The sequence below is a fragment of the Giraffa tippelskirchi genome, chromosome 2 (genome assembly GCF_054371585.1).
Source record: "Giraffa tippelskirchi isolate mGirTip1 chromosome 2, T2T-mGirTip1v1.2.pri, whole genome shotgun sequence".
Taxonomy (NCBI): Eukaryota; Metazoa; Chordata; class Mammalia; order Artiodactyla; family Giraffidae; genus Giraffa; species Giraffa tippelskirchi.
This window is the reverse complement of record NC_137276.1, coordinates 36,904,323-36,922,014: the sequence shown is the minus strand read 5'-3', so window position 1 is coordinate 36,922,014 and position 17,692 is coordinate 36,904,323. Positions and strand designations below refer to the sequence as shown.

The window sequence follows — 17,692 nt, the reverse complement described above, 5'->3', positions numbered from 1 at the left end:
TTTCATACTTTTGTATCTTGAGCACCCAAGTCCAACATGTTGCCTGCTGAATAGTAAGAGATCAGTGAAGTCGCTCAGTCGTGTCTGACTTTTTGCAACCCCATGGACTGTAGCATACCAGGCTCCTCTGTCCATGGGATTTTCCAGGCAAGGGTACTGGAGTGGGTTGCCATTTCCTTCTCCAGAGGATCTTCCCGACCCAGGGACTGAACCCGGGTCTCCCACATTGCAGGCAGATGCTTTAACGTCTGAGCCACCAGGGAAGCCTCCTAAGTGATCAGTAACACTGGCTAACTGGTGATTGAATTATCAATTTTATCAACCAGATAAAGGTAGTCAAGTAACTGAGCAGGACCTGATAAGGCCTTCCCAGAATAAGCCCCCACCAAGTCCTTGGGCTACCTTTGACTGTAGAAAAATTTCAGTCAAAGAATAAATTGATTCAGAGAAGTGAGAAGACACAGAAAGAAAGGAAGACAAAATAATAATACTTTAGCCATTAAACAAAGTCAAGGACCTTTAGTTCTTCGTAAAGAACCATAGATAATACTCTGAGCCATATCCTTTGAGCTGTTTTGCAGATAACAAAACCCCCACCAGGTGGAAGAAGTTCACTGTACGCTACCCATAAGCACGTAGACCCCAGACCTGTTGAAACCAGAAGGTTGATGATTCTGACTCCCAATTACATCACCATCAACCAATCAGAAGAATGTCCACGAGCTGATCACACCCAAAACCCCTCTCCCTCACCCTGTCTTTATGAACCTTTCCCTGAAAGCTTTCAGGGAGTATGGGCCTTTTAAGCACTAGCTGCCTGGATTCCTTGTTTGGTTCCCTGCAAGAAAGCTATTCTTTTCTACTTCACCCAAAATTCTCTGAGATTTAATCCAGCACTGGTGTACAGAGGCCGAGTTCCAGCAACAGTCAGGAAGGCCTTCTAAAATTAAACCTTGCCATGGCACAGTTTCTACAGTGGGAGACAGCTGAGGGCATTGACATTCTGCCTTTTCTGGGCTTATAGCCTGGTGTCCCATCTGCAGTGACAGAGAAGAGAATACAACATTTTAATAGAACCATCACAAAGCATCCAAAATCATTCTTAAAAATAGATTTCCAAAAGAGGTTTGTAATCAGTATAAACATGAAAGCATAAGAGTATTAACATAGTCAAGGAACTTCTTTCATCTTGAATTTTTTACCAACATGTTGCTTTTTTTTTCCCAAGTAGATGCTTTAGTGCCATTTAGCATTCTGTCACAAAGCAAAGCTATTGCATGGTGAAAAGAAGGGTCACATTTAAGAAACAATGATTCATGATCATCAGAATGAATTAGTACAGACCCTCAAGCCAGGAGCTCCTTGACATTCTGGAAGGGGTCCTCATGCTAGCAATCCCCACATCACGGGGTCCCACTATCCTGTTGCCAATAAAGTGACTCGACTTCAGCTTCCTGTGAAGAAAATATGACAGAAATAGGGTCATTTCCAGGAAGGTTTAATGTCTTGCCTTTGATTTTGGAGGAAATTTACCATGTGAATGCATCCCCCGAATGCTAACACCTTCACCAAACAGTGACAGTGGCTTAGCTTTCGTGTTAGTATTAATGGCTCAGTTGTGTCTGACCCTTTGTGACCCCATGGACTGCAGCCCACTAGGCTCCTCTGTCCATGGAATTTCCTAGGCAAGAATACTGGAATGAGTTGCCATTTCCTTCTCCAGAGGATCTTCCCAAACCAGAAATCAAACCCGGGTCTTTTGCATAGCAGGCAGATTCTTTACCATCTGAGCCACTGGAATCCCAATTACATATTCGCTTGCCCTTCAGAAATAAACTGTAATACCTGACGTATTTAAATAATGTAAGATTTACTCAAATCTTTCAAGAACATCCTTTGTTTCTCTCCTGATCAAAACATGGCTGTAACATAATAACATTTGCAGAGCCTCAAAAAGCAGGGTCTCAGTGAAACATTAAACATTCATCCATTAAAAATTGTTTGTTGAACCTGTGGGCCAGCAGTTTTCAAAAGGCTGGGGATCCTCTGTATCTGTCCTCAAAAACAACTAGAGGCAAGAGAAATTGTTAGCCAAAGATGATGAAGTTGGACTGCTACCTTAATAAAGGATGATTAATTTACATCTGTAGTAGGAAATGGCCCGTTAGAATGTCGAGCAAGAGGGAGGTGGTAGGTAAGCCCTCAGTAGCCATCCTTTATCATGGCTAAATCTATGCATTTACAAAATCCGTATGTGTGTGTGTTAGACACTGAGTCGTGTCTGACTCCTTTGCAACCCCATGGACTGTAGCCTGCCAGGCTCCTCTGTCCATAAGTGGTACATAGTAACAGGACATCAAAGGGAATAAAACGCACATCTGTCCCTGCCAGAAATATTTTTTGAGCAACTATTCTTTGTGCTTTGTGGGGAATAAAGAGATGAATCTGCACAGTTTACTGGGTGACTCCTTCATTTCCCCATGTATAAAATGGGGACGAGTTCCTATTCTGTGGCAATATTAAAAGTAGGTTCCTAAGAAGAATATATGAACCAGTCCTTGGAAAGTGCTTAGCAGATTCTTTGGTACCCAGTGAGAGCTCATTAATTGGATTTGTTAAAATGCTTCATAATTCAAAAGGTACTTTTGTATGTTTCCTCATTTTGCTTCACAACACCCATTCAAGGACCAGGAAAGAAACTAAAGGACAGAGTGATTTTGCCATGACCACAAAATAGTTACAAATAGGAATAACCAGAACTAAGAGCCAATTGTCACAACTCTTAACTCTTTCCAGTATTTTGAGTTGAAATATAGAGGCATCTTTTCTAACTCTAAACAGTAAAGTTCATGCTTTTATGAAGGTTACTGCAATTTCCAAAAATCTTAGAATTACCACAAGATATTTTATTTGATTAGGATTGTGTCTTCATAACTGAAACAACATGTTTAACCAGTAGGAATTCAACCAATTAACTAGTTTGAGAATCAACTAAGAAAAAAATTGGGTTCATATGTGTGCAAGCTGAACATACAAGAAATGTGTTTAGCTAAAATGAGAGAAAAACCACATATAGACAATTTAAGCTGGTGTATCAGCTCCCCAATTTCAGGAACATTCCAAATTCCTTCTGTCTTTCCACTACACTTCCAGAGTCCTTTGACATTCATCCTCATGATTGCAGACTCATGGTCGTAAGATTATAGCACCACATCCACACATCGTACCCTCATTTCATACAGGACAAAGGTAGCAAAAACTTCCCCTAAACCATCCAGCGTATACCTCATTGGTCAGAATCATGTCAGATGCCCACTTTTAGCTGCAAGAAAGTCCAGAAAAGAAGCTCCTCTTAATTGTGCAGATTCCCAACCAAGTTAAAACCAGGTTCTGCTAGCAAGATAAAAGGAATGAATGAATAGCAGTGTCTGCCATTCTGACTTGTTTTCATGCCTTCAGCAACCAAAGGACATACAGATCTTCTGTTAACTCAGACTCATGAAAATCTGAAATAGGTGCATCACACACAGAATGCTTTTATTGTGCCATTTATTGTTTTATTGTGATGTGTGTTTTGTCTCCTGTGAGTGGAAAACAAATGTAAAATTGGGATTAAGATTTAGAAGAGGTATAAATACAGGTACCTAAGTATCCTTATTTCTTTGGAAACATCTAAGGAGGGCATCCAAAACCAATTTGAAAACATACACAGATTTCAACTTTTACTGCCATTAACATTTTCTTCTCCACAGCAACAGACGAAGGTCATTTCCACACAGAACTGGGCTAAAACAAGATGCAGTCAAATGTAGTTTGTCTCATCTACTTCTGTAAAAATGCAAATTTCTGTGAAACTAGTAAAGAAAAGAACCCTACCACTACCTCCAAAAGAAACTATTTAGTCTTCTTTTAGGTTTAACCTTTCAGAGCTCATTTAAACCTGTCCTCATTATTTTGGAAATGTTTGCTTGCATATATTCTGAAGAAGGAAATGAATGGTGGTGGTGGTTTTGTTGTTAATTCATGTCTGACACTTGGAACTCCATGGACTGTAGCCTGCCAGGCTCCTCTGTCCATGGGATTTCCCAGGCAAAAATACTGGAGTGGGTTGCCATTTCCTCGTCCAGGGGATCTTCCTAACCCAGGGATCGAACCCAGGTCTTATGCATTGCAGATTCTTTACCCCTGAGCCACCAGGGAAACCCTAAGATATAATAAAGTTCATTAAAAAAGGTGCCATGAATTTGGGAGCTGGCTATTCTTTTGAAGTTCATATGTGAGTCTAGAGCTGTGCTGTCCAATATGGTGGCCACTAGTCCCATTTGGTTACTCAAATATAAGTTAACTAAATGACCACAATTTAAAATTCAGTTCCTCAGTCACAATAATCCCATTTCAAGTACTCAGTAGCCACATGTGGCCAGTGGCTACATACAGAACAGTACAGATAGAGAACATCTCTACCACAGAAGGAAGTTCTATTGGACCATGTTAGAAAATCTAGCCTTTTAAGAAGCAATACCAGACAAAATCATCTAAATGAGTTCAGCTCAATAAAGAAGACATGAATGGAGTTTTTTACTCAACAATAAAAAAGAATGAAATAACCCTGGAGAAGGAAATGGCAACCCACTCCAGTATTCTTGCCTGGAAAAGTCCATGGACAGAGTATCGTGGCAGACTGTAGTCCATGGGGTTACATGACTGAGCACATGTGCATGAGGGCAGAGGGAGATGGGTTGGTAGCAATAAACTGGTAGAACTAAAAAAAAAAAAAAAAAAGAATGAAATAAGGCTATCTGCAGCAACAATGATCAACCTAGAGATTATCATAATAAGTGAAGTCAGAAAGACAAATATATGATATCACTTATATGTGGAATATTAAAAAATTATTCAAATGAACTTATTTACAAAACAAAAATAGACCCATTGACATAGGGAACAAACTTTGCTGTTGTTCAGTTGCTCAGTCGTGTCTGACTCTTTTCGACCCCATGGACTGCAGCACACCAGACTTCCCTGTCCATCACTAACTCCCGGAGCTTGCTCAAACTTGTGTCCATCAAGTCGGTGATGCCATCCAACCATCTCATCCTCTGCTGTCCCCTCTCCTTCTGTCTTCAATCTTTCCCAGCATCAGGGTCTTTTCTAATGAGTCAGCTCTTCGCATCAGGTGGCCAATATATTGCAGCTTCAGCTTCAGCATCAGTCTTTCCAAAGAATATTCAGGACTGATTTCCTTTAGGATTGGCTGGTTTGATCTCCTTGTAGACCAAGGGACTCTCAAGAGTCTACTCCATCACAGCTCAAAAGCATCAATTGTTCGGTGCTAGCCTTCTTTATGGTCCAAAGCTCACATCCATATATGACCATTGGAAAAACCATAGTTTTGACTGGGCAGACCTTTGTTGGCAAAGTAATGATTCTGCTTTTTAATACAGTTTCTAGGATTTTCATAGCTTTTATTCCAAGGAGCAAGTGTCTTTTAATTTCGTGGCTGCAGTCACCATCTGCAGTAATTTAGGAGTCCAAGAAAATAACAGTCCACTGTTTCCATTATTTCCCCATCTATTTGCCATGAACTGATGGGACTGGAAGCCATGATCTTCGTTTTTTGAATGGTGAGTTTTAAACCAGCTTTTTCACTCTCCTCTTTCACCTTCATCAGAGGCTCTTTAGTTCCTTTTTGCTTTCTGCCATAAGGGTGGTGTCATCTTCATTACCTGAGGTTATTGATATTTCTCCTCCACAATCTTGATTCCAGCTTGTGTTTCATCCAGCCCAGCATTTCTCATGATGTACTCTGAATATAAGTGAAATAAGCAGGGTGACAATATACAGCCTTGACGTACTCCTTTCCCAATTTGGAACCATCTATTGTTCCATGTCTGGTTCTAACTGTTGCTTCTTGATCTGCATACAGATTCCTCAGGAGGCAGGTAAGGTGGTCTGGTATTCTCATCTCTCAAAGAATTTTCCACAGTTTGTTGTGATCCACACAGTCAAAGGCTTTGGTGTAGTCAATGAAGCAGACGTTTTTCTGGAATTATCTTGCTTTTTCTATGATCCAAGGGATGTTGGCAATTTGATCTCTGGTTCATCTGCCTTTTCTAAATCAACCTTGAACATCTAGAAATTCTCAGTTCATGTACTGTTGAAGCCTCACTTGGAGACTTTTGAGCATTACTTTGCTAGCATGTGAAATGAGTGCAACTGTGAAGTAGTTTGAACATTCTTTGGCATTGCCTTTCTTTGGGATTGGAATGAAAACTGACCTTTTCCAGTCCTGTGGCAACTGTTGAGTTTTCCATATTTGCTGGCATAATGAGTGCAGAACTTTCACAGCATCGTCTTTTAGGATTTGAAATAGCTCAGCCGAAATTCCATCAGCTCTGCTAGCTTTGTTCGCAGTGATTCTTCCTAAGGCCCACTTGATTTTGCACTCCAAGATGTCTGGCTATAGGTGAGGGATCACACCATCATGGTTATCTGGGTCATGAAGATCTTTTTTGTATAGTTCTTCTGTGTATTCTTGCCACCTCTTCTTAATATCTTCTGCTTCTGTTAGGTCCATACTGTTTCTGTCCTTTATTGTGTCCATCTTTGCATGAAATAGTCCCTTTGTATCTCTAATTTTCTTGAAGAGATCTCTAGTCTTTCCCATTCTATTGTTTTCCTCTATTTCTTTGCACTGTTCACTTAGGAAGGCTTTCTTGTCTCTCCCTGTTTATCTTTGGAACTCTGCATTCAGATGGGTATATATTTCCTTTTTGCATTTGCTTTTCACTTCTTTTCTCAGCTATTTGTAAGGCCTCCTCAGACGACCATTTTACCTTTTTGTATTTCTTTTTATTTGGAATGGCTTTGATCACAGACTCCTCTACAGTGTCACAAACCTCTGTTGATAATTCTTCAGGCACTCTATTAGATCTAATCCCTTGAATCTATTTGTCACTTCCACTGTATAATTGTAAGGGATTTGATTTAGGTCGTACTTCAGTGGCCTAGTGGTTTCCCCTACTTTCTTCAATTTAAGTCTGAATTTGGCAATAAGAAGTTCATGATCTGAGCCACAGTCAGCTCCTGGTCTTGTTTTTGCTGACTCTATAGAGATTCTCCATCTTCGACTGCAAAGAATACAATCAATCTGACTTCAGTATTGAGCATCTGATGATGTTCATGTGTAGTCTCTTGTGCTGTTGGAAGACAGTGTTTGCTATGAACAGTGCGTTCTCTTAGCAAAATTCTGTTAGCCTTTGCCCTGCTTCATTTTGTACTTCAAGGCCAAACTTCTCTGTTACTCCAGGTACCTCTTGACCTCCTACTTTTGCATTCCAGTCCCCATGATGAAAAGGACATCTTTTTTTGGTGTTAGTTCTAGAAGGTCTTGTAGGTCTTCATAGAACCATTCAACTTCAGCTTCTTCGGCATTAGTAGTTTGGGCATAGACTTGGATTACTGTGATATTGAATGGTTGCCTTGGAAATGAACAGAGATCATTCCTTCATTTTTGAGATTGCACCCAAGTACTCCATTTTAGACCCTTTTGTTGACTACAAGGGCTACTCCATTTCTTTTAAGGGATTCTTGCCCACAGAAGTAGATGTAATGGTCATCCGAATTAAACTCACCAAAAGAGAAAGGGGATGGGGAAGGCAAATTAGGAATTTGCGATTAACATATACACACTACTTTATATAAAATATATAATCAAGTCCTACTATATAGTACAAAGAACTATATTCACTATTTTGTAATAACTTAAAATAGAAAATAATTTGAAAACTGAATCATTTTGCTGTACACCTGAAATATTATAAATCAACTATACCTCAATTTAAAAAAGAAAAAGAAAAAATGAGTGGGCCTCTTCACTTGAAGCATTTTTGTTATTCCCCTTTTGAAACTGTTTATAGCACCTTACAAGCCATATTAAGAATAACATCTTATTTTCCTTTATTCTCAGTTTATTGAGCCTCAAAAGCACACTCCACATAGTGTGCTACATGTGGGCATTCAAGGTGTAATTAAACATGGCCCTTCTCCTCTCTGGACTGGAACAACAGACTGGTTCCAAATAGGAAAAGGAGTACGTCAAGGCTGTATATTGTCACCCTGCTTATTTAACTTATATGCAGAGTACATCATGAGAAATGCTGGGCTGGAGGAAGCACAAGCTGGAATCAAGATTGCTGGGAGAAATATCAATAACCTCAGATATGCAGATGACACCACCCTTATGGCAGAAAGTGAAGAAGAACTAAAGAGCCTCTTGATGAAAGTGAAAGAGGAGAGTGAAAAAGTCAGCTTAAAGCTCAATATTCAGAAAACTAAGATCATGGCATCTGGTCCCATCACTTCATGGCAAATAGATGGAGAAACAATGGGAACAGTGGCTGACTTTATTTTTCTGGGCTCCAAAATCACTGCAGATGGTGATTGTAGCCATGAAATTAAAAGACGCTTACTGCTTGGAAGGAAAGTTATGACGAACATAAACAGCATATTAAAAAGCAGAGACATTACTTTGCCAACAAAGGTCCACTTAGTCAAGGCTATGGTTTTTCCAGTGGTCATGTATGGATGTGAGAGTTGGACTATAAAGAAAGCTGAGTGCCAAAGAATTGATGCTTTTGAACTCTGGTGTTGGAGAAGACTCTTGAGAGTCCCTTGGACTGCAAGGAGATCCAACCAGTCCATCCTAAAGTAAATCAGTTCTGAATGTTCACTGCAAGGACTGATGTTAAAGCTGAAACTCCAATACTTTGGCCACCTGATGCAAAGAGCTGACTCATTAGAAAAGACCCTGATGCTGGGAAATATTGAAGGCAGGAGGAGAAGGGGACAACAGAGAATGAGATGGTTAGATGGCATTGCCGACTCAATGGACATGAGTTTGAGTAAAGTCCGGGAGTTGGTGATGGACAGGGAGGCCTGGCATGCTGCAGTCCATGGGGTCACAAAGAGTTGGACACGACTGAGTGACTGAAATGAACTGAACTGAACTTCTCTCTGTCATGACCTATTGGGAGAACAAGTAACTGGGTACATAAATATAAGTATGTCCAACACTCTGGAAGCGGAAAGAATTAAACAATTGATTCTAGCTAGGACATTAAGGATAAAATTATAGGTGGGGCAGTGGTAAAGAATCCGCCTAAAAGTGCAGAAGCCGTAGTAAATTCGAGTTCAATCCCTGGGTCAGGGAGATCCCCTGGAGAAGGAAATGACAACCCACTCCAGTATTCTTGCCTGGAGAATCCCTTGGACAGAGCAGCCTGGCAGGCTCTAGTCCATGGGGTCGCAAAGAGTCAGATAACTGAGTGACTGAGCATACACATAGGACATTAAGAAAAAGAGTTCTTCATAAACAATTTAGGTGAATGTTATACTAGGGGTTTCAGAGTTTTGCTTCAAGAGATCATTTAAGTTTTGTTAAGAAAGGTCTGACAAGAAGTTACATATTTTGAAAAGGTCATTCTGGTGGTGAGAGGAGCAGGTAAAACACTGAAAGCAAGACCTGTTTGAACTATGGGAATATTTTGGGTTAGAGATGTTAAAGGATTGACTAGGTCAATGGACAAGGGAATTCAGATAGAAAGAACAGATTCAAGAGAGGTCAGATTCAAAATATAAAGCCTGATCATCATTCACTCTTTTCCTCAGCCTTGGCCCTACGTAACACTGAGTAATTTTTAAAAATTCATCCTCTAAAAACAGATTTATGACACCACTGTGGGTATTTTGAAGAATGAGGTACACAGGTTCAAAACAGTATTTCAGGATGTTCTGGTTTCATAAAAACAAAGCAAGAAACACAATGTGTGTGTGTAGACAGATAGACAGGCAGGCAGACAAACAGGAGATTTTATAAAGATACATACCAAGGTCTTAGCGATTATCTCAAGTTGGGAAGGATCCAGAGTTTATTTTCTTCATTTTGCTAATCTGTATTTTATAACTTTTCCTGTAATGACAATGTATTATTCATGTAATAAACCAAAATTATTTTTTAAAATAATCTTTAAAAGTCACAGTGATTAAGTCTAAGGAAGAGTTCTAACAATGTTTTTTAACAATATCAACATGGCTAAAATAAGTTCATCTCTCCAAGTCTAGTATTTCAGAACAACATGCAGTTGAAATGTGAAAAAGAAGTTTTTAAAAATCTTCACTAATTCATGAAAGTGAAAGTCCCTCAGTTGTGTCTGACTCTTTGCAACCCCATAGACTGACTATACAGTCCATGGAATTCTCCAGGCCAGAATACTGGAGTGGGTAGCCTACCCCTTCTCCAGGGGATCTTCTCAACCCAGGAATCGAACCAGGGTCTCCTGCATTGCATGCGGAGTCTTTACCAACTGAGCTATCAGGGAAGCCCTAATTCATAACTTTATCTTACATAACTAAGGCGTTAGTTATAAACCACTTTTAACCAAACTGTCATAGCATAACCATAACTGAATAGCAAGGAGAGATAAGAAAGCCTTCCTCAGTGATCAATGCAAAGAAATAGAGGAAAACAATAGAATGGGAAAGACGAGAGATCTCTTCAAGAAAATTAGAGAGACCAAGGAAACATTTCATGCAAAGAGGGGCACAATAAAGGACAGAAATGGTATGGACCTAACAGAAGCAGAAGATATTAAGAAGAGATGCAAGAATACACAGAAGAACTATACAAAAAAGATCTTCACAACCCAGATAATCATGAAGCTGTGATCACTCACCTAGAGCCAGACACGCTGGAGTCTGAAGTCAAGTGGGCCTTAGGAAGCACTGTTACAAAGCTAGCGAAGGTGATGGAATTCCAGTTGAGCTATTTCAAATCCTAAAAGATGATGCTGTTAAAGTGCTGCACTCATTACGCCAGCAAATATGGAAAAGTCAGCAGTGGCCACAGGACTGGAAAAGGTTAGTTTTCATTCCAATCCCAAAGAAAGGCAATGCCAAAGAATGTTCAAACTACCACACAATTGCACTCATCTCACATGCTAGCAAAGTAATGCTCAAAATTCTCCACGTGAGGTTTCAACAGTTCATGAACCAAGAACTACCAGATGTTCAAGGTGGATTTAGAAAAGGCAGAGGAACCAGAGATGATTGCCAACATCCCTTGGATCATAGAAAAAGCAAGAGAGTTCCAGAAAAACATCTACTCCTGCTTTATGACTATACCAAACACTTTGACTGTGTGGATCATAACTGCGGAAAATTCTTAAAGAGATGGGAATACCAGATCACCTTATTTGTCTCCTGAGAAATCGGTATGCAGGTCAAGAAGCAAGTTAGAACCGGACATGGAACCATGGACTGGTTCCAAATTGGGAAAGAAGTACATCAAGGCTGTATATTGTCAATCTGCTAATTTAACATATTCAGAATACATCATGCGAAATGCCAGGTTGGATGAAGCACAAGCTGGAATCAAGATTTCTGGGAGAAATATCAATAATCTCAGATACGCAGATAACACCACCCTTATGGCAGAAAGTGAAGAAGAACTAAAGAGCCTCTTGATGATAGTGAAAGAGGAGAGTGAAAAAGTTGGTTTAAGGCTCAACATTCCGAAAACTAAGATCATGGCATCCAGTCCCATCACTTCATGGCAAGTAGATGGGGAAACAATGCAAACAGTGAGGGACTTTATTTTCTTGGGCTCCAAAATCGCTGTAGATCGTGACTGCAGCCATGAAATTAAAAGACACTTGCTCCTTGGAAGAAAAGCTATGACCAACCTGCTGCTGCTGCTAAGTCGCTTCAGTTGTGGCCAACTCTGTGCGACCCCACAGACAGAAGCCCACCAGGCTCCCCCGTCCCTGGGATTCTCCAGGCAAGAACACTGGAGTGGGTTGCCATTTCCTTCTCCGATGCATGAAAGGGAAAAGTGAAAGTGAAGTCGCTCAGTCGTGTCCAACTCTCAGTGACCCCATGGACTGCAGTCTACCAGGCTCCTCCATCCATGGGATTCTCCAGGCAAGAGTACTGGAGTGGGGTGCCATTGCCTTCTCTGGGATGACCAACCTAGACAGCACATTAAAAACCAGAGACATTACTTCACCAACAAATGTCCATCTTGTCAAAGCTATGGTTTTTTCAGTAGTTATGTATGGATGTGAGAGTTGGACCGTAAAGAAAGCTGAGCACCGAAGAATTGATGCTTTTGAACTGTGGTGCTGGAGAAGACTCTTGAGAGTCCCTTGGACAGCAAGGAGATCCAACCAGTCAATCGAAAAGGAAATCAACCCTGAATATTCATTGGAAGGACTGATGTTGAAGCTGAAACTCCAATACTTTGGCCACCTGATGCAAAGAACTGACTCATTTGAAAAAACCCTGATGCTGGGAAAGACTGAAGGCAGGAGGAGAAGGGGGCGATAGAGAAGGAGATGGTTGGAGTGGACATGAGTTTGAGCAAGCTCCGGGAGATGGTGATGAACAGGGAACCCTGGTGTGCTGCAGTCCACGGAGTCGCAAAGAGTCGGACATGACTCTGTGACTGAACTGAACCAAGCTTTCAGAACTTACTTTGCTACTGTTCACTAGATTAGTACCACTGTATACAATTACAGTAGAATGTTACCTATAATATAGATCTTTTAATTACCTTGTAGTTTGGTCTTTGCTTTCACAGAAATAACCCGTTCTCTAAGTTCCCCACAGGTATGATGAATCAGCTCACGTTTTCCATCTGGACTTAGGAAGGTGAAATGTTTCTCCTGCTTCACTCCCAAGTTTTCCTGGGCTAATGAGTTTGAACTTGGATGCCACCACTGCTGCACTTTTTGTTAACACTTGGCAGAGGTGAAAAAGCATCTTCTCCACACTTCTGTACAGAGCGACCAGAATGTTCTATGTGTCCTGAACCACAACCTCTCACTCCTACCTGGGCCTTCAGAAGTGTCTTGGTGGCAGGACTCTGTTTCTCCAGCCCACTGGAGTCATCACTCTGAAGCATTCCAGCAGCCCCTCTCCCACTCTCCATTCTGGAGCACATGTGGATGACGAAAAGATAGGGTGGTGTATTGAGAGCAATGTATTTAACAGGAAGTAAAAGAAAACATCAATGAATTACCTCTTTTTTTGGCAAGAGGTCGGGGGGAGAATGTAACTTTCAGGTGAATTAATCAGCATGCTTGTTTAGAAGTGGATTATCTATTCTGGCACAGTAGCAGAAATTAAAATTTCTGATTTGCCTTGTTTTGCCAATATTGAAGCATTTGTTCTATTGAATGTGACTACATGTACAGACAAACTTCTATGTAGTCTCGCACATGGAAAGAGAAAGCATAAGGCCTGTAATTCAACTGGTTTCTCATCCAAGCATTTTAATCACAAATTACTAAATCTAGTTTAAAAGGATAGCAAAAGATACAATCGTTCATCCTATCCAAGAGGGATTATTTCCAGGGCCCCGTAGATACCAAAGTCCAAGGATCCCAAGTCCCTTGTAAAATGGCATAGTATTTGCATTTAACCTACACATATGGCCCCACGTACTTTAAATTGTCTCTAGATTACTTACAATACCTAATACAATGTAAATACTATATAAACAGTTGGTGGCAAATTCAAGGTTGCTTTATGGAACTTCCTAAAAAAATTTCTTTCGACTATTTTCGATACACAGAGGCTGAGCCTGTGGATATGGAGGGCTGATTTTGTTATTCTTCCCTAGCATTTGTTCTATCAGCAGCCATGAAATTAAAAGACGCTTGCTCCCTGGAAGGAAAGCTATGACAAACCTAGACAGTGCATTTAAAAGCAGAAACATCACTTTGCCAACAAAGGCCCATATAGTTAAAGCCATGGTTTTTCCAGTAGTCATCTATGGATGTGAGAGTTGGATCTTAAAGAAAGCTGAGTGCCAAAGAGAACTGATGCTTTTGAATTGTGCTGGAGAAGACTCTTGAGAGTCCCTTGGACTGCAAGGAGATCAAACCAGTCAGTCCTAAAGGACATCAATCCTGAATATTCACTGGAAGGACTGATGCTGAAGCTGAAGCTCCAATACTTTGGCCACCAGATGCGAAGAGCCAACTCACCGGCTAACCATCAAAAGATCCTGATGCTGGGAAAGATTGAGGGCAAGAAGAGAAGGGGACAACAGAGGATGAGATGGTTAGATAGCATCATCGACTCAATGGACATGCTGCTGCTGCTGCTAAGTCGCTTCAGTCGTGTCAGACTCTGTGCGACCCCATAGACGGCAGCCCACCAGGCTCCTCTGTCCCTGGGATTCACTGGACATGAATTAGAGCAAACTCTGGGAGATAGTGAAGGACAAGGAGTCTGGCCTGCCTCAGTCCATGAGGTCGCAAAGAGTCAGACTTAGCAACTGAACAACAATTTGTTCTATCAACATAGCTTGGCAGCATAGACTATCTTGAACAGCAGTTAAAATAAAGCCTTCCATTTATAATATTTCAGTTGCTGCTGTATCAAAAGATCAGAACAATGACCTGCTAAAAGTAGGAAATAATTATATATTCCTCCTATAGGATGAGTATTTCATAGGCTTGAGAAGAAAAGAAAATCCTGAAAAAGAATTCAAGAAAAATAGGAGAATGCGTCAAACTAATGTGTGTCCACGTCATTTTCCCTCCAAGACTAATTAGCACTGAAATACTTTTTGCCAACTATATGGCACTTCAAACCTTTTGCTAATTAACATTTTTTTTTATAAATTTATTTATTTTAGTTGGGGGCTAATTACTTTACAATATTGTAATAGTTTTTGCCATACATTGACATGAATCAGCCATGGATTTACATGTGTTCCCCTTCCTGGACTCCCCACCCACCTCCCTCCCCATCCCATCCCTCTGGGTCATCCCATTGCCCCGGCCCTGAGCCCTTGTCTCATGCATTGAACATGGAATGTTCATTGCAGCACTGTTTACAATAGCCAGGACATGGAAGCAACCTAGATGTCCATCAGCAGACGAATGGATAAGGAAGCTGTGGTACATATACACAATGGAATATTACTCAGCCATTAAAAAAATACATTTGAATCGGTTCTACTGAGATGGATGAAACTGGAGCCCATTATACAGAGTGAAGTAAGCCAGAAAGAAAAACAACAATACAGTATACTAATGCATATATATGGAATTTGAAAGATGGTAACGATAACCATATATGCGAGACAGAATAAGAGACACAGATGCATAGAACAATTTTATGGACTCTGAGGGAGAAGGTGAGGGTGGGACGTTCTGGGAGAATAGCATTGAAACATGTATATTATCATATGCTAATTAACATTTAAATAGGTGATGACAGCAACTATATTTAAACTAGAAAGCCCTTCTACAAATGAAAGTCGGAATTTATAATATAGAAGGCAGTCCTGAATACTAATTACTATAGTCATTACATGATTTACTTCAGATTTGTTTGTTACAAATTCTGGGTTTGAAGGTCAAAACATGCAACCTCATTTCATGGTGCACTACAACTAGTACTCAGTTATGCTAATAATTCTGAATTATGTAAAATAACAGATAACCCAAACATCCTCCCAGACATGTTTCAGAGATATTTTTAGTTATTTGGATCTGGGTATCCGTGATTTGAAAATTCGCTCATCCTCCAGTAAAATAAGAAAGCCGCTACCGAGAAATGTGGAGATGTGACTGTCAAGAATTCCCTGTTTTTAATAGACGGATGCAGCACATTCTTACTCTCTCCTTTCCCTTAGATCAGCAGGTGTCTCCGCAGCTCCAGTAGACTGAGAAAAGGAAAAGCAGGGGCGGAAAGGAAAGGAAATGTCTGTGTGGCTTGGTCGTGGGGGTGGGGATGGGGGATGGTTTAATATCATGATTAAAAGCTTTCCTCCTCACTTTTAAAGTTCGCACCCATATTAACGATCTGACATTAAGGATTATGCAGCAGAGTTTGGGTCTGTCCATCTGCAACTTATAAAAGGAAACGAACAAGGAAGGGATAGGAGGCAGCAAAGAGATGCGGGGAGAGAGCTGATGTAGGCGCGTGGGGACGGGAAGGGAGAGGCGGATTTGGCAGTCCAAGTAGGGACGGGAAGAACAGGAATGGAAAGTGTGGCCTGGCCGTCCCGCCCTGCGGTGGGGAAGGTGGAGCCCACGGCGTCTCACTTCGCTTCTCCCCACCTCAGCCTTTTCCTTTGTAGGTGGAGGCTCTCGGGACATCTACAAAGGCTCGGTCGACTATAAAAGGAAGGTTGTCTCCTGAGGACGCCCAGGCTCGAGACCTCGCTCTTGGGGCAAGCGGGCGGGCGGGCAGGGGTGGCAGAGACAAGCAGCGGCCCCAAGGCGAAGGTTTTGCGGGCGCTAGAGAGGAAAAAATCCCCCCGCGGGTCTAGGCGCCCCACGTCAGGGCCGTCCGTGCAGAGGAGGCTGCCGCGCTCGCCCCGCCCCACAGACGCCATTCGGGAACGCTCTATCCCCGCGCGACCTTGGCTGGCTTCGCCTTGTCCCCCAGAGTACCGACCCTCTAGTTCCGACCCCCTCCTCGCCGGTTCGGGCGACTGTCGGCAAACAATATGGCGGCCCGGCTGCGGCGCCTCTCCTCCGGCCCCCGGGGTTGGCGAGGGTGGCAGCGGCCAGCGTCCGGGAGCCGATGCCCGTGAGCCGAGCCGGGGGCGGGGCAGGGGCGACAGAGGCGAGGAGCTGGCGGGAGCCGCGGGCTGGCTGGCCCTGCGAGCGGGGGCGGGGGCGGGGCGGGGCATCCGGGCGCGCGCGCGGCGCGAGCGCGGGGCCGCGGCGCGGGCGCGGGCGCGGGCGCGGGGGCGGAGCGGCGGCGGAGGCTGTACGCGGTGGCCCAGAGCCCTCTCGCGGCCGCGGCGGCAGCAGCGCCAACCCCAGCAGCCGCCCGGCCGCCGCCGCTGCCGCCGCCTCGCACTCCTGCCGCCCGGCCCGACATGAGTGAAGCGGATCGGGTGCCCTCGCCCGCCGCGCCGCCGGCGGTGGTGGCGACTGCGCCCGAGGAGAAGAAAGGGAAGGAGCCGGAGCGTGAGAAGCTGCCGCCCATCGTGTCGGCGGGCGCCAGTGCCCCTGCGGTAGGTGCCGGGCGGGGGCCGCGGGGCGCTCCGACGGCGGGTCGCGAGGGGGGCGAGGGGCGCCCGGGGACCCGCGTCTCCTCCGGGGAGGCCCGGACCCGCCCGGGGAGAAGCGCTCAGGCTGCCCTTCCTCGGGTTGAAATCGAGGAGTTGTGTCTCTAGGACAGCCGTGATCATTTCTCGAGCTGCACCTTCCACCCTCGGGGAATGCCGGGGTGGCCGAGTCAGCTGGCTGTTTTCGGTCATTTTCTGGTTTGGGGGCTTCCCTCTTTCTCTAAGGAAATGACCAGCATTTTGGAGTCGGCATCGTCTCTTGGATGAGGATAAGGTGTCAGGCAGGCGGGAGTGGGTTTTCCACTGAGCTGTCTGTCTGCCCTGGGAGAGCGAAGATTTCTCCCCTTTTCTTCGCTTTTTCTTTCCGTTCCCCCTTCAGATTGAACAGGCTCTGAGGCGAGTTTCCACTTAATTGTGACCTTTCGGTTGCTGTCAGGATAGTGGGAGGTAGATGCCTCGGCGATGGGTTTTCTTTTTCATATGGTACAGACATGTGACGTAAGGTGGGGAAGCTTTTTTAACCTTATATTTAAACTCAAGGGATTTAAGCTTCTCGGGGATGATTCCCCAGCTAGATTTTCTTAAGGATTATTT

The 17,692-nt window shown here is 43.1% G+C and overlaps 2 protein-coding genes across 4 annotated transcripts in view; one reads left to right on the top strand and one right to left on the bottom strand.

Annotated features, from left to right (window-relative positions):
• Positions 1 to 491: 491 nt before the first annotated feature.
• Positions 492 to 16,744, bottom strand: LOC145531749 (uncharacterized). Of its 2 annotated transcripts, XM_081555060.1 has the most exons (5): positions 16,137 to 16,744; positions 12,890 to 12,989; positions 9,888 to 9,970; positions 1,345 to 1,454; positions 492 to 1,037 (listed from the first exon to the last, which is right to left on the bottom strand). In XM_081555060.1, exons 1-3 carry the CDS (start codon positions 16,712 to 16,714, stop codon positions 9,959 to 9,961), a joined length of 690 nt encoding a protein of 229 aa, XP_081411186.1. In that variant the 5' UTR covers positions 16,715 to 16,744; the 3' UTR covers positions 492 to 1,037; positions 1,345 to 1,454; positions 9,888 to 9,958. The 2 variants fall into 2 exon arrangements, 1 of the variants encoding a protein (XP_081411186.1); XR_014072718.1 differs by lacking the exons at positions 12,890 to 12,989; positions 16,137 to 16,744 and adding an exon at positions 10,734 to 11,872.
• HECTD2 (HECT domain E3 ubiquitin protein ligase 2) overlaps positions 16,740 to 17,692 on the top strand; it is a 74,558-nt gene continuing 73,605 nt past the window's right edge. For both annotated transcript variants that reach the window (XM_081555045.1, XM_081555034.1), the window contains exon 1: positions 16,740 to 17,044. In XM_081555045.1, the coding sequence (XP_081411171.1) occupies positions 16,907 to 17,044 (138 nt within the window). In that variant the 5' untranslated portion in view covers positions 16,740 to 16,906. The remainder of the gene's footprint in view (positions 17,045 to 17,692) is intronic.